The sequence below is a fragment of the Tetrao urogallus genome, assembly GCF_951394365.1.
Source record: "Tetrao urogallus genome assembly, chromosome: 6".
In the NCBI taxonomy this organism is placed as follows: domain Eukaryota; kingdom Metazoa; phylum Chordata; class Aves; order Galliformes; family Phasianidae; genus Tetrao; species Tetrao urogallus.
This window is the reverse complement of record NC_136819.1, coordinates 4,017,393-4,029,692: the sequence shown is the minus strand read 5'-3', so window position 1 is coordinate 4,029,692 and position 12,300 is coordinate 4,017,393. Positions and strand designations below refer to the sequence as shown.

The window sequence follows — 12,300 nt, the reverse complement described above, 5'->3', positions numbered from 1 at the left end:
AATTAACCTGATATCATTTCCACCAGGCAGACAAAACCAATGAGCAACACATGATTCATATTCAGAAGTAAATGCACCTGCTTTTCAATGACCTTTCTAACTGATGGTTCATTATACCCTCTCCATAATGTTAAAGCCAGTTTGAGTCATACAATTTTAAGCCATTGCGGAGTCCTTTCTGTTCACAAATAACATATGAGAGATTGCTGTGTGGTTGGTTTAAAGGGCATATTTAAATGCAGCACGGCAAATAGAATGCATTACCAAAACACATCATTTTGCTTCAGACATACATCAGCTTACCATCAGCTTACATTAGACAAGATTTTACCAGGAACATTTAAGCTTTAAATTAAACTAATGCCCCACCCTTTCACAGTCTTCAGACTATGTCAATGAAGGAATGCTATTGCTATTACTATAACAATGTGTTTATTTCTAAGATTAAGAAGAAAAAAAAACCACAGCAAAATTCAATGAGACTACGGAGGAAGTCTTCACTAAACTACCTCCTGTTCCTGACACCTCTATACCTTCCAGAAGTCAGCAGGTAATCAAAGGGGCCTGCTTCAAAGATGGTTCATCACCTTTCTACTCCCAACATGCAGTTTTCTTTCTCAGGGTATGTGCCTTCAGATGGCTGAAGCTGTTACCACAGAAACGTGACAGTCACCTAACCACTGAAATATGAACATGGCATAAGGTATATCTGCTGAAGGTTTCAAACATGCTGATACAACTAAATTGTGACAACTTCTCACATCCAAAACTCCACTCGTTTTCAAATCGGTTTTTCAGGTCGGATTTCTCAATGCTATCATCATTTGCTTGAGCAGCAGAATCCTGATAAACCCTAAACATCTCCAAAGAACAAAAAACGTTCCTTCTGGTTTCAGACTTCTAGATTTTATATCCTTCTGATATACACCTTTAAATTTACTGATATACCAAGGGTACTGTGCCTGCTGTGTTTCCTTTACTTGGTGTGCTAACTCACATTTTACATCAAAACAATACAAAAGCATGAAAAACATAGCCTTCAATTGCAGTTATGTCATCCATTTGTCAATTTTAAACCATCACTTCATCAATTTAAAGACTGTATTCTGGTTAAGGAAGTCCCTTTAGAGCCGTAAGGAAAAAAAAAGATGCTTTTAAGATTCACAGATGAAAGAACAGTAGGCAGCTGAGCTGAAAGCTGCCCTAAAGCCACTGGCTGCCTGGATCAGCAGGAAACCCCTGGACAATGCAGATACTGGCTGCATAGGACCATTTTCACATGGATAGGACACATACCAGCTATCCAGCATCACTCTGCTTGTACTGTGTCCTCTGAATAACAGACATTTTGGAACGGAATGAACAAACAGCACATCAGAGAGGGTAGCCAGCAGGATTAGAGTGGACTTCTGAAGAAGGTTCTGCTCATATTGCTTGAGCATGAATGCTGTCTTATTGCTGAATCTCAGCAGCTTGGGAGCTTAGTTCTGTTTAAAACAAATAATCCAAAGGCCATAGGCAAGAAAAAGCAGGATTCAAATTAATTCAAGATGACAAAAATATTAACAGCCTATTTTATTCACAAATCATTAAAAAAAAATCTGACAAATAAAAACTATGGGATTTTAGTATTCAATTTTTAAGTACATCCATAAAAGCAGTTTTCAGAAGCTACTCAAAGCAAATTTGTTGACAATTGGCTTTAAATTACTCTCCATTGTACCAGAACAGCCGAGATTTAAACAGACACTTATACACTAATTATTTAATTACTTGACAAGCTCTGGTTCCAGTCAAAAACTGGCTTTTTAACAGTCATTTCTAGTTTGGTGTTTGTTTCATACAAAAAAAATTAATTGAGAATTCCAGGGAAAAGGAAGCATCCGAATTCTGATCTAGTATGCCAATAGATTCAGAAAAAGCAGAAGGTGACCTTGAGCTTGCATCACAGAAATAGGTGTAATAAATGTTTTCTCACCTACCATCCTCTGTAATTAATAAAAGTGTCCACTGGAAGCCAAAACCAATACATCCCTGATCACTTAAAATTTCCCTTGTTTAATGTAGGACTTATAATATATAGTTTTTCACTGAAGAGAAACGCGGCTACAGAAGAATCAAAATACATATCTTCACTGAAGAGAAAACATCAATCAGAATGAATTGAAAGCAACACAATGGAAAGCAACAGTTTCTTAATGCAGCATATCTTATTCCTCTTTACCAAAGAAACTGAGTTTCAGCAAAACTTTACCTTTCTCACAATGATTTCCTGTGAATCCAGAAGGACAGACACATTTGTTAGGGGCTACACAAGTTCCACCATATCTGCATCCTTCTTCACAGAATGCTGAAAAATGAAAGGAATACGTGATGCTATTTAGTATTTTTTCAAATCTATAATGCATTTGCAAGCTACTAACAAAAACATCCTAATTCTAAACAGAATTAAAAGTACTAAAATTCAATCCAACTGCAAACATAAAGAGAAATAAGTCATTTAAATGATACAAGGAAAAATTCAGATTACACCGTCGGCAAACCACCAATAAAAGATTAATAACCATCTGGAAGAAAAAAGGGAAAAATATGGCATGCAATTTTAATGGGGCTGATCTTTCAGTTATACCCAATATAAGTACTACAATTTCAATGCTAGGTGATCCACGGAGAACAGGCTGGTCAGACGTTGCTAACTGCTTGTTTCTCATCTCCATCCAATGCATTTTATTGAATGGTCCGTAAACATCGTATTTTCCTTTTGTTTTATTTGTAAGTGCACTGACAAATGACAAACCTTGAATTAGTGCACATTTCATGGAATCAAAAGGTGAATTAAGAGGAGGCTTGTGACTGAAAAGAGAAGGTGTCAAGCACAGGAGAATGCCTCTATTACAGTGTGATTCTTGACAGAAACGCACAAGTACTTCACAATTGTTCATGTCAGATAACTAGGATTTGAAACAAATGATGAATCTCACAGCTTTTCTAGCAAGCACTGTGATATTTCTCAGTTATACATGTTTGGCAGGAAGTCCTTGATGCACCCAATAAGTGTGCAATTCAATGATACTTTTTATTCTTGCCTTCTGTTGAATGCATATGCAAGGAGGGGAACTGAGGGAAGAGGAAAGGAATTTGCAAGCATCAGGACATGATCATTTTGGCACTGCTCACTCCAACAAAAACTTGGTTAAGGCTAAGTGTGGGCCCTGAACCCACAAACACAGTCCTCACTCTCTCCTAGATAGATATTGAGCTTCACAAGTTAATCAGTGAGCTTAACTGCACTTATGAAGGAAGTAACAATTAATATTTAAACAGTAGCTCTCTGCATTTAAGCTAATAACAGAATTGAAAAGTGTTTTCTGCAAGCTAAAATCACAGATGGAGCATTGGCAAAAAGATGTTACAAATGCTATGAAAAAGCCTAAAGTGCTAGATAACAGAATAAATGTTTTAGATTTATTTTCCATTGCACTTAAAAGAAAGAGAGGACAGTACTGAGGACTAGGAAGCATCTTTCGTAATTTTTAACTGCTTAGAGGCAAAAGAGCACATTATCTTATCTTCATGGAACTCAGAGACCGATGTACTCTAACATAATCTGTAACACATCATACTGTTTTGTGCAGGATAACATGGGCAGAGGAACGCTGAAGTGATTTGGAGAAGATGGAAAGAGGGGAACATCAGCTCTACTATGACTGGCACAAGGCAATGGTGTGGAGAAAGCACTGCTCTTGCCCAGTAACACTTCCTGCTCACAGACACACAGATGCAAATCTGCTGAAATATATCTATTTTCAAACCACTTAAAAGGGAAATAAGATTTAAGAACAGCACTTGGGGATTCTTTCTCATTAAATACTTGTAGAAAAGTATGAATTTGCAGGAAGCTGAAATTAGTAGCAAGAAAGAAAACATGAAAAACATGATGAGATGTAAAAGGTGCCTGCTGTAGCTCTTGAGAGAGTTTGCTCACTTCTAGTCTCAGCATACTCAGAAAAGGTGCCAGTTAAATTCATCTACTTTTTTAATTATTATTTGAAAACAAGAGGAACCAGAGATTGAATTAGTGATGTTTCTGCACAACAAAAGAATTGGAGCTTGTGGCAAAGCAGACATAAAGGGCAAAGAAAGGAAAAAAAAAGTGAATAGTTTCTTCGCAGTATGTACCACACTGAACAGGGGAAGAACTATACCAAGTTCTCAAATAAAGTAATAAAGCATTTAAAATCTGTATATTTATTTTCTATAACAACCACATACGTGCAGTGAAAGAACAAGCTTCTTAAAGTAGAAGTAATAAAGGTCATAAAAAAAAATAAACATTATCTATAACAATCACACATGTCCACTGGAAGTCATCAGAGCTGAGGAGAGATGCATTTATTGATGGGGCTTGAGTAAGAGCTTTGCCACCATATTTGCCACCATAACCAATACAGTGCAATGTTTGCTTCCTACAATATATCTATCCCGAGGCATGCACAGTGCACTCACGTTTTGTTCTGTTTTCTTTTAAAATAAATAGGAGGAAAAGGTTTCTTGGTTTCTGGGATGAGATTGGAGATCTTTTAAGTGCAAAACTTATGTTCCATCTGCAGCAGGGGAGTCTTACTACCTGCAGGCACTGCTAGGCATGATGTTGGTATCTGGGAGAGAAAATGGGATGCCTGCCATGGGTCCTCCTGATCCTTCGTGCTTACCAATCCCCAAGCACATCTCCTGTGTGCATAGGCGAACATGACAGAGCTCTTGTTAAGCCTTTTGAAATTCATCTCTCCTTTACGTACCATATAATGTAGTAATTTCATCTTCTTTTAAAAAACCCACAAAAATATACAACAAATAAAAAGCTATAGGGATCACAGTGTTACAAGATCCTGTACTGCTCAGTAGGGAGGAGTCACCCAGGCAGCAGCCTGTCACAGGGATTTCAGAATGAGTATGCAACTGTGGAAGAAGTTGGGCAATGATTGAAGAATGAAAGAATTTAATGCTTCTTTTCAATTTCTGTAGAAGCTGAAAAGGTCCCTGTAATCCAGACCAGCTGCTCTGAATGGCTTGTTTTGGTTGCTCAGGCTTTGGTGGCGGAGATTGCTTCTTTCTTTTTATGCTAGAAAAGGAAATGCCAAGGAAGACGCCCACAATTAGCCTGCTGTTCCTCAAATGACTCTTCTACAAACCCTCTAATTCCTGTATTGTAGGTCTGCAGGAAGAGAGAACATCAAAACCACAAATCTGTGAACACAGTTACAAAATCAGCACGTTTGTCTGAAGGCTACTTTTCTGAACTGTCAGAAATGAGAGCTCAGGCAGTGCTGATAGCACAGCTCTGAATGTTAAGAATACTCAAAATCTATTATGACAGCAACTCAATTTCAACTGCTTGTAATTTTACAAGCTTCACTCATTTGAACTTTCTTCTTTAACAGATTTCTGCCTCTGACTGAAAACTTTTAGAATATTTTATCAAAATTAATTATTTCCCAGCAATAGTGTTTTTCCTTTGTACTCTCAGTAGGAGGGATCAATTAAGGAAAATCTTTACATCACTTCTGTACTTACACCTTACTCACAAAACAGAGGACCCAACAGGGAGCAGCTGTGACTGAACAGTAAATCAACTGGAGTATCCATGCTCTCATAAAACTACCTGCTTTGGTGCTTATGGTTTGTCATACATCTTAGGGGCTGGGAGATCTATGACTTGCACCGTAGTTTAGACCCTCCAATATCAAAACTCTATTATGGCTGGAAAAAGCCCCAATAGTACCTCAGAGCTCCCAATTACAAACCTTGGCTGTAGTCTCCTTCCTGCTCAGAAAAAGTGAACTCAAGAAAAATAAATCACAGTTCAATCATTCTTCTAATGTATTCCCATAAGTAGATCCTGCCTCTGAAAGTATTTTCAGTCTGGAAATCTTGTTGAAAAGGAATATGGTTACTGAATTTGCAATAAAGGTTTCGTGAGGAAAATTAAGAGAAGATGCCATTACAGTAAAGGCTATGACAGTAAACCTTTGTTGTAAAGGAAACAGAATCTACTAACGTCAAGAGATTTCTGCCCAAGTGAACATTACTCTCTGTAATGCTAATGGATTTCTTCCTCCATAGTCAAAGCTTTTATCATATAAAGATCTTTCCTAAATAGATAAAATTTCTCTGCAGAGGAGCTGGATTTTTGATTTCCTCCTTGGCAGATTTGTCAAGTACGAAGCAATCAAAATGACGAATCTGCTCAATTTGCCATTTTTGTGGAACGTTGCAGGGACAAGAAATTCTTACATTACAGATCCAAAAAAAAGAAAAAAAAAAGCAGCAAACTTGGCACCATGTCCTGCACATGCTCAAGTTGCACATCCACAGTCAACTTATTTACGGAGTACAGGCCCATCCAGATAAATACAATTATCTCCGTTCCCAGTTGAGGGTTTTATGGACATCCGCAAGAAGGAAAAGAATAATTTAATGCTGGGTTGTTTTTTTTCTTTTTTGAGGAAGGCAAGAAACTTTTGTTTTGTTTTATTGTTTTGGGGTTTTTTTGTTCTATTTCTTCTTTCCTCGATCTAGATACCAATGCGTAAGACAGCCAGGACGGAAGCAGCACGTCAAGTACAGCTTCAAATGCTTAGTACTGAAAATTGTAGCCTCTCTTCAGCACTCTACTTATAAGACTCAGAAAACGCTAGGCAGTTTGGCTTTGGGGTTCCAATCTATTTTCCCAAAAAGCTAAAGAAGTTACTTTCAGTATCCTGTTTGTATGGTAGTACAATTCAGTACTTCACCGTGCTGCTATGTGGAAGCAGGTATTGCACTGTGTAACTCTCATTTTGAGAGAGCTCTTATTCTTACTTCTAAGTGTAAGACAGTAATTATTAGATATTATATAACATATAGTGAAAATATCTATTATAATAATTCACATTTTTATTAAAAGAAAAGCACAAATAAAAGTAATTATCTTATAAATTTATAGGAAAATTACTTGACTGTGAAGAGATACAAAAGTCACTTTCCCTAGTAAAATTGACATATATTAAACACTATTTCCTGATCCACACCAAAATTAACTTTCCAATAAAGTAACAATGATATATCACAGAATTAATTTTATCACACAATTAATTTTATAAAAATTCATATATTGAGATACATTTAATAAATGTACCTTTTAATAGGCCTGTTTCTCAGCATTGCTTTCGTGCAGCACAGTTCACACATCCACAGCTAAATACATCAGCCACCACAACATACCACGGGCATACATACAGTTATATCATAGGTATAATATAGCTAATATAGGCAAGACCTACTATATGACCTAATATAATGCAAGCATGACTGTTATTTATCGTACTCCTTTTCTTTTTCTTTATCCTACCTGTCCACTAATTTTCAAAAAAAGTAACTCCATTAAAATAGAAACACCTAATTTATTTAGGGTCTCTTTTCTTCCACTTGAGCATGAGCAAATATTTGAACTCACAAGTAACTGTCCAGAATGGATAGTCCTTGCTTTCTCTTCGTCCCAGCAGCACCAGGAAGTAGCAAGGACCAATGTTCTAAGAGCATCTGTACAATTTGTTTACTAAGCAGCAGTCCTCTTCAATTTGACAGCATAAAGGGTAAGAGAGGTTCAATAGCGAGTGCTTTAGCAATGGGTTTTCAGTTGGCAGCAGCAATTGCAACACAGCTGAAGGTGAGCCCATGCCCTCTATACAGCAAAAAAATATCACCTTCTTTGCATTTTTGACCCCAAAGTACTGGGTGCTCACATTCATCCAGAACCATAGCTGGCCTCATAATAACATCAGTTTCAGTATGTAAGCAGATACAGCAAAAAGAGGAATTTGTACTTCATAGTCAAACACAGGTATGAAGCCGTACACTACTGTTTTACAATTAAACCTACAGCCACTTTCTAAAAGACCTCAATTAGAGCTTCAGCCTGACACACTTTTCAAAGATTATGTATTGGTACAGGGAGTTATGGAGAAAAGTATCAGCAAATACACCTTTTGCAGGTGCCCAGTGCAGGCTTCTGCTCAGTGCTGAATTCCCTACCTGAAATGTAGAACACTCCTTCCAGTCACTGCCTCAGCAAGCACTGACCCAAACTTTACATCATCTCTGTTTTCCTCCTAAATCAGCAGATTTCTAGAGGCTGCTGCACTGGGTGCTATAAAAGAGAAAGTCATATTGACTTCTCACACGTATTTGAAATGCCATCTTACTGATTTATTTTCAATGAGGTGATCTGTAAAATGGTGGTATTTGTCTGAATTCCAAGTCTACATGTACGTCAAGTGAAAAAGGGGACATTCAGGAAAGGTGAGGAAGGGGTCAGGCACGGGCTGCATGGGTAAAAAAAAACATGCTGACTTTTGGAAGAGATGGAGTAACTGAGCCACACAAGCAATTTGATAATCAATTGATGGAAAGACCACAATTTCATTAGCTGATTGAATTTTCTCAGCCAAGTACACACAAGGTCATAGCTGATAACAATCCAACTGTGTTAGCCAAATATCAGAATAATCAGAAGATACCAGTTGCTGAGGTAGGCTTAGAGGACAGCTGAGAAAGTAAAGAGAAAGCACACAAACAAAAAGTGCAGGAGAGGTTCTACTCTCTTTCGCTGTACTCAAGTGTGATGGTACCATTTATAAAAGCACAAAACTCTCCTAGGTTCAGTGAACTACAACCGCTGGATGTAGGGCATGACTTATTCAACACAAACTCTGCCAAATGCCACTGCTGCCTTTTTCCAGCAGGCTGGAGTCAGAGAAGGCCGTATCTGGCAGGAAAAAACACTGTGCAAAAGAATCAAATGGAAAATTTTCATCTCATGTTGGAGTAGAAAGGGGAGCGTGGATCAGCCTGACAATCAGCACACGAATACATCTGATACCAGAAGATAACTCCTCAGACACGCAGTTCCTCACCTTTGTGAGCGACTTCTGACCTAATTTACACATGAGAATTCATACACGGTATGCATGAGGTATGCATTAGTTCAACTCAGGAAGAGCCTATAAGTCTCAGGCCTCCAACAGCTGATTGTAAAACTGTTATTCCTGATTTATATTTATAGAGAATACACATGTAAGAGTAACATTACATACAAAAATGAAATGAGTGTAATGCCTACCCACTTATTCAAATCCTGCAAGTACAAAACTATTCCTTAAAGCTAAGTATGAACAAAGATCAGTGATCTTGAAATTTAGGTTTGGAAGAGTGTTTGATCAAAGCACTCCGAAAAACGTGAAGGAGTTCAATCAAACTTGAGGCAATGCACACTACGAGTGAAGGAAATGGGCAAAACAGAAAAGTATCTGGAAGGATTGTAAGTAACAGTGAGTACATCAGGTAGGAATGATGGGTGAATATTGTAGTGTGTGTGTATGCATGATTTTATCTGCTCATGTATTTGCATATATAGTATTTACCAAAGTAGTAAACTACTGTGGTAAAGATTGACATTAGATTATTTTAGCTGCTTTGACAGTAAATCTTTTCAAGTACCTACTGCTCTGTCATACAGCACTTTTGAAATTAAGACTGAAGTGAATTTGGAAGCCTGAGCGTCTCTCTCAAAAGGCGCTGACTCTTCCATGCAGGCCCTTCCTTTGCTGTTAAATGATGTTAAGTTCTCTTGGTGTTTTGCTTGACTGATAGGCAATCAAGTTGTGGACATTTGTACTGCAGAAGTAAGCTGTTCACCCAAGTGCTTGCAGGATGGGCTCAGGTGCTGTTTGGATGGTGGATTTTTTTGTTGGGTTTTTCTGATGAATGAAACATCAACTCCTTTAAAATTAGTACAATGAATCACAGTGATAAACATTATTTCCTTTGTATTAAAACAGTATTAGAGCTTCCTTTTGGATGTGGAAGTTATCCATCGTGATTAATAAAATTTTCACCTAAAGTATTTTCTGATGAACAAGAAATGGAATACCATACTGCTGGGGTTTTCCTTTGTAGCATATCAATACAACATGTATATTCCCGTTTTCTTCCTTTCTTTCTTTACTAAAAACTGTAAGTATTACAGCAATATTTTCTCTTCATCAAAACCTAACTGGGAAAACTAAAGACAACAAATTATCACAACATGGTGCAGTTCCGTTTGTCCCAACATGCAGCAGCAGAAGAGAGGTAAGATATGAACTTTCTAATGTGCTTCCATTTCAGCCATAATACAGTTGCTCTCAGTCTCTTCAGAAATCAGTTGTGCTTAATCAATCCCAATTTAAAGATAAATAAACGCATTCTAGAAACACAATATAAGCATTTTCCCTTGCCTAATCTGATGCATTATCACAGCCTTAACAAAACCTTGATTAAAATCCCATTGAATTTGCTGAAAAAACTCAGAATTCAGTAACCAGTGCAAGCAATCGTAGGTCTGTTAGAACCCGGTGCAGTATATGGAACATTCAGACAACCTAAGAACACTTTTCCTGAAGTGCACATTACATTCTGTGTGTGTCTCCAGTTCTCTGGATCCCAGCACTCTGCTCCACGTTCTTTCAGCCTAAGACTAACAGGATTCTACCCAAATATTACATATGTACAGACTACAGGCCCAGCTTGAACTTAACTTGGCAAGGGATGCCACAAAGAACAAAAAAGGCTTCTACATATATCTCAACCAGAAAAGGAAAGTCCAGGAGGGCGTACCCACCCCTAGTGAGTGACACAGACAAGCTGGTAACGACAGACGAGAAAGCTGAGGTACATAAGTTTTTTGTCAACTATCTGGACTTCAGTGAGGCCTCTGAAGTGGCACCCCACAACATCTTTCTCTCCAAACTGGAAAGATATGGATTTGATGGGTGAACTGTTCAAAGGATGAAGAACTGGCTGCAGAATCATAAAATGTCTTGGGTTGGAAGGGACCTCAAGATCATAAGCTCCAACCCCACTGCCACATGCAGGGCTGCTAATCTTCACATTTAATACTAGACCAGGCTGCCCAGGGCCCCATCCAACCTGGCCTTGAACACCTCCAGGGATGGGGCATCCACAACCTCTCTGGGCAGCCTGTTCCAGCACCTCACCACTCTCTCCGTAAAGAACTTTCCCTGACATCCAACCTCAATCTTTCCTCCCTCAACTTAAAACCATTTCCCCTCATCCTACAGTTATCTACCCTATCAAAGAGTTGATTCCCCTCCTGTTTGTAGGCTCCCTTTAGGTACTGAAAGGCTGCAATGAGGTCACCCCACTGCCTTCTTTTCTCCAGGCTGAACAAGCCCAGCTCCCTCAGCCTGTCCTCATAGGGAAGGTGCTCCAGTCCCCTGATCATCTTTGTGGCTCTCCTCTGGACCCTCTCCAACAGCTCCCAGTCCTTCTTGTATTGGGGCCACAGACCTGGACACAGTACTCCAGATGGGGCCTCACGAGAGCAGAGAAGAGAGGAACAATCACCTTCCTCTTGCCACCCCTCTTCTGATGTAGCCCAGCATATCATCTGCTTTTCGAGCTGCAAGAGCACACTGCTGGCTCATATTAAGTTTTTCATCCCCCAGGAATCTAGTAGGATTGAGCCCAGAGAGTGATGGTCAATGGCTCCATGTCTGGATGGAGAATGGTAACAGATGGTGTCCCACAAGGGTCAGTTCTAGAGCTGAAACTCTTTAATATCTTTATCAGTGACCGTGATTGTAGGGTCAAGTGTACCCACAGCAAGTCTGCTGATGAGACCAAGCTGTAGGATGTGGTCAACACACCAAAGGGACCAGATGCCATCCAGAGGGACCTAGACAGGCTTGTGCAGCAGGCCCAGGTGAACCTCATGAAGTTCAACAAATCCACATGCAAGATCTTGCACTTGGTTGAGGCAACCCTGCAGAAAAAGACCTGGGGGTACTGGTGGATGGGAAGCTGGATGTGAGCCAGCAATGTGCCCTTGCAGCCCAGAAAGCCAACTATATCCTGGGCTGCATCAAAAGAAGCATGGCCAGCAGGACGAGGTAGGTGATCCTGTTGCTCTGCTCTGCACTGTGAGGCCACATCTGGAGTACTGCATCCAGATGTGGAGTCCTCAGGGCAGGAAACACATGGACCTGTTGGAGCGTGTACAGAGGAGGGCCTCAGAAATGATCCAGGGGATGGAACATCTCTCTTACGGGGACCAGCTGAGAGCTGGGGATGTTCAGCCTGGAGAAGAGAAGGCTCTGGGGAGACCTGAGTGCAGCCTTTCAGTATCGAAAGAGAACTATAAGAAAGAAGGGGACAGACTCTTTAGCAGAGTCTGTTATGACAGGACAAGGGAAAGTGGTT

General features: G+C 39.4%; 1 protein-coding gene across 1 annotated transcript in view; it reads right to left on the bottom strand.

Annotated features, from left to right (window-relative positions):
- Positions 1–12,300, bottom strand: part of NELL1 (neural EGFL like 1) — a gene marked incomplete at both ends in the record, with an annotated part of 285,943 nt that overhangs the window by 59,296 nt on the left and 214,347 nt on the right. The window contains one exon of the mRNA XM_079537825.1: positions 2,255–2,350. Coding sequence (XP_079393951.1) covers positions 2,255–2,350 — 96 coding nt within the window. The remainder of the gene's footprint in view (positions 1–2,254; positions 2,351–12,300) is intronic.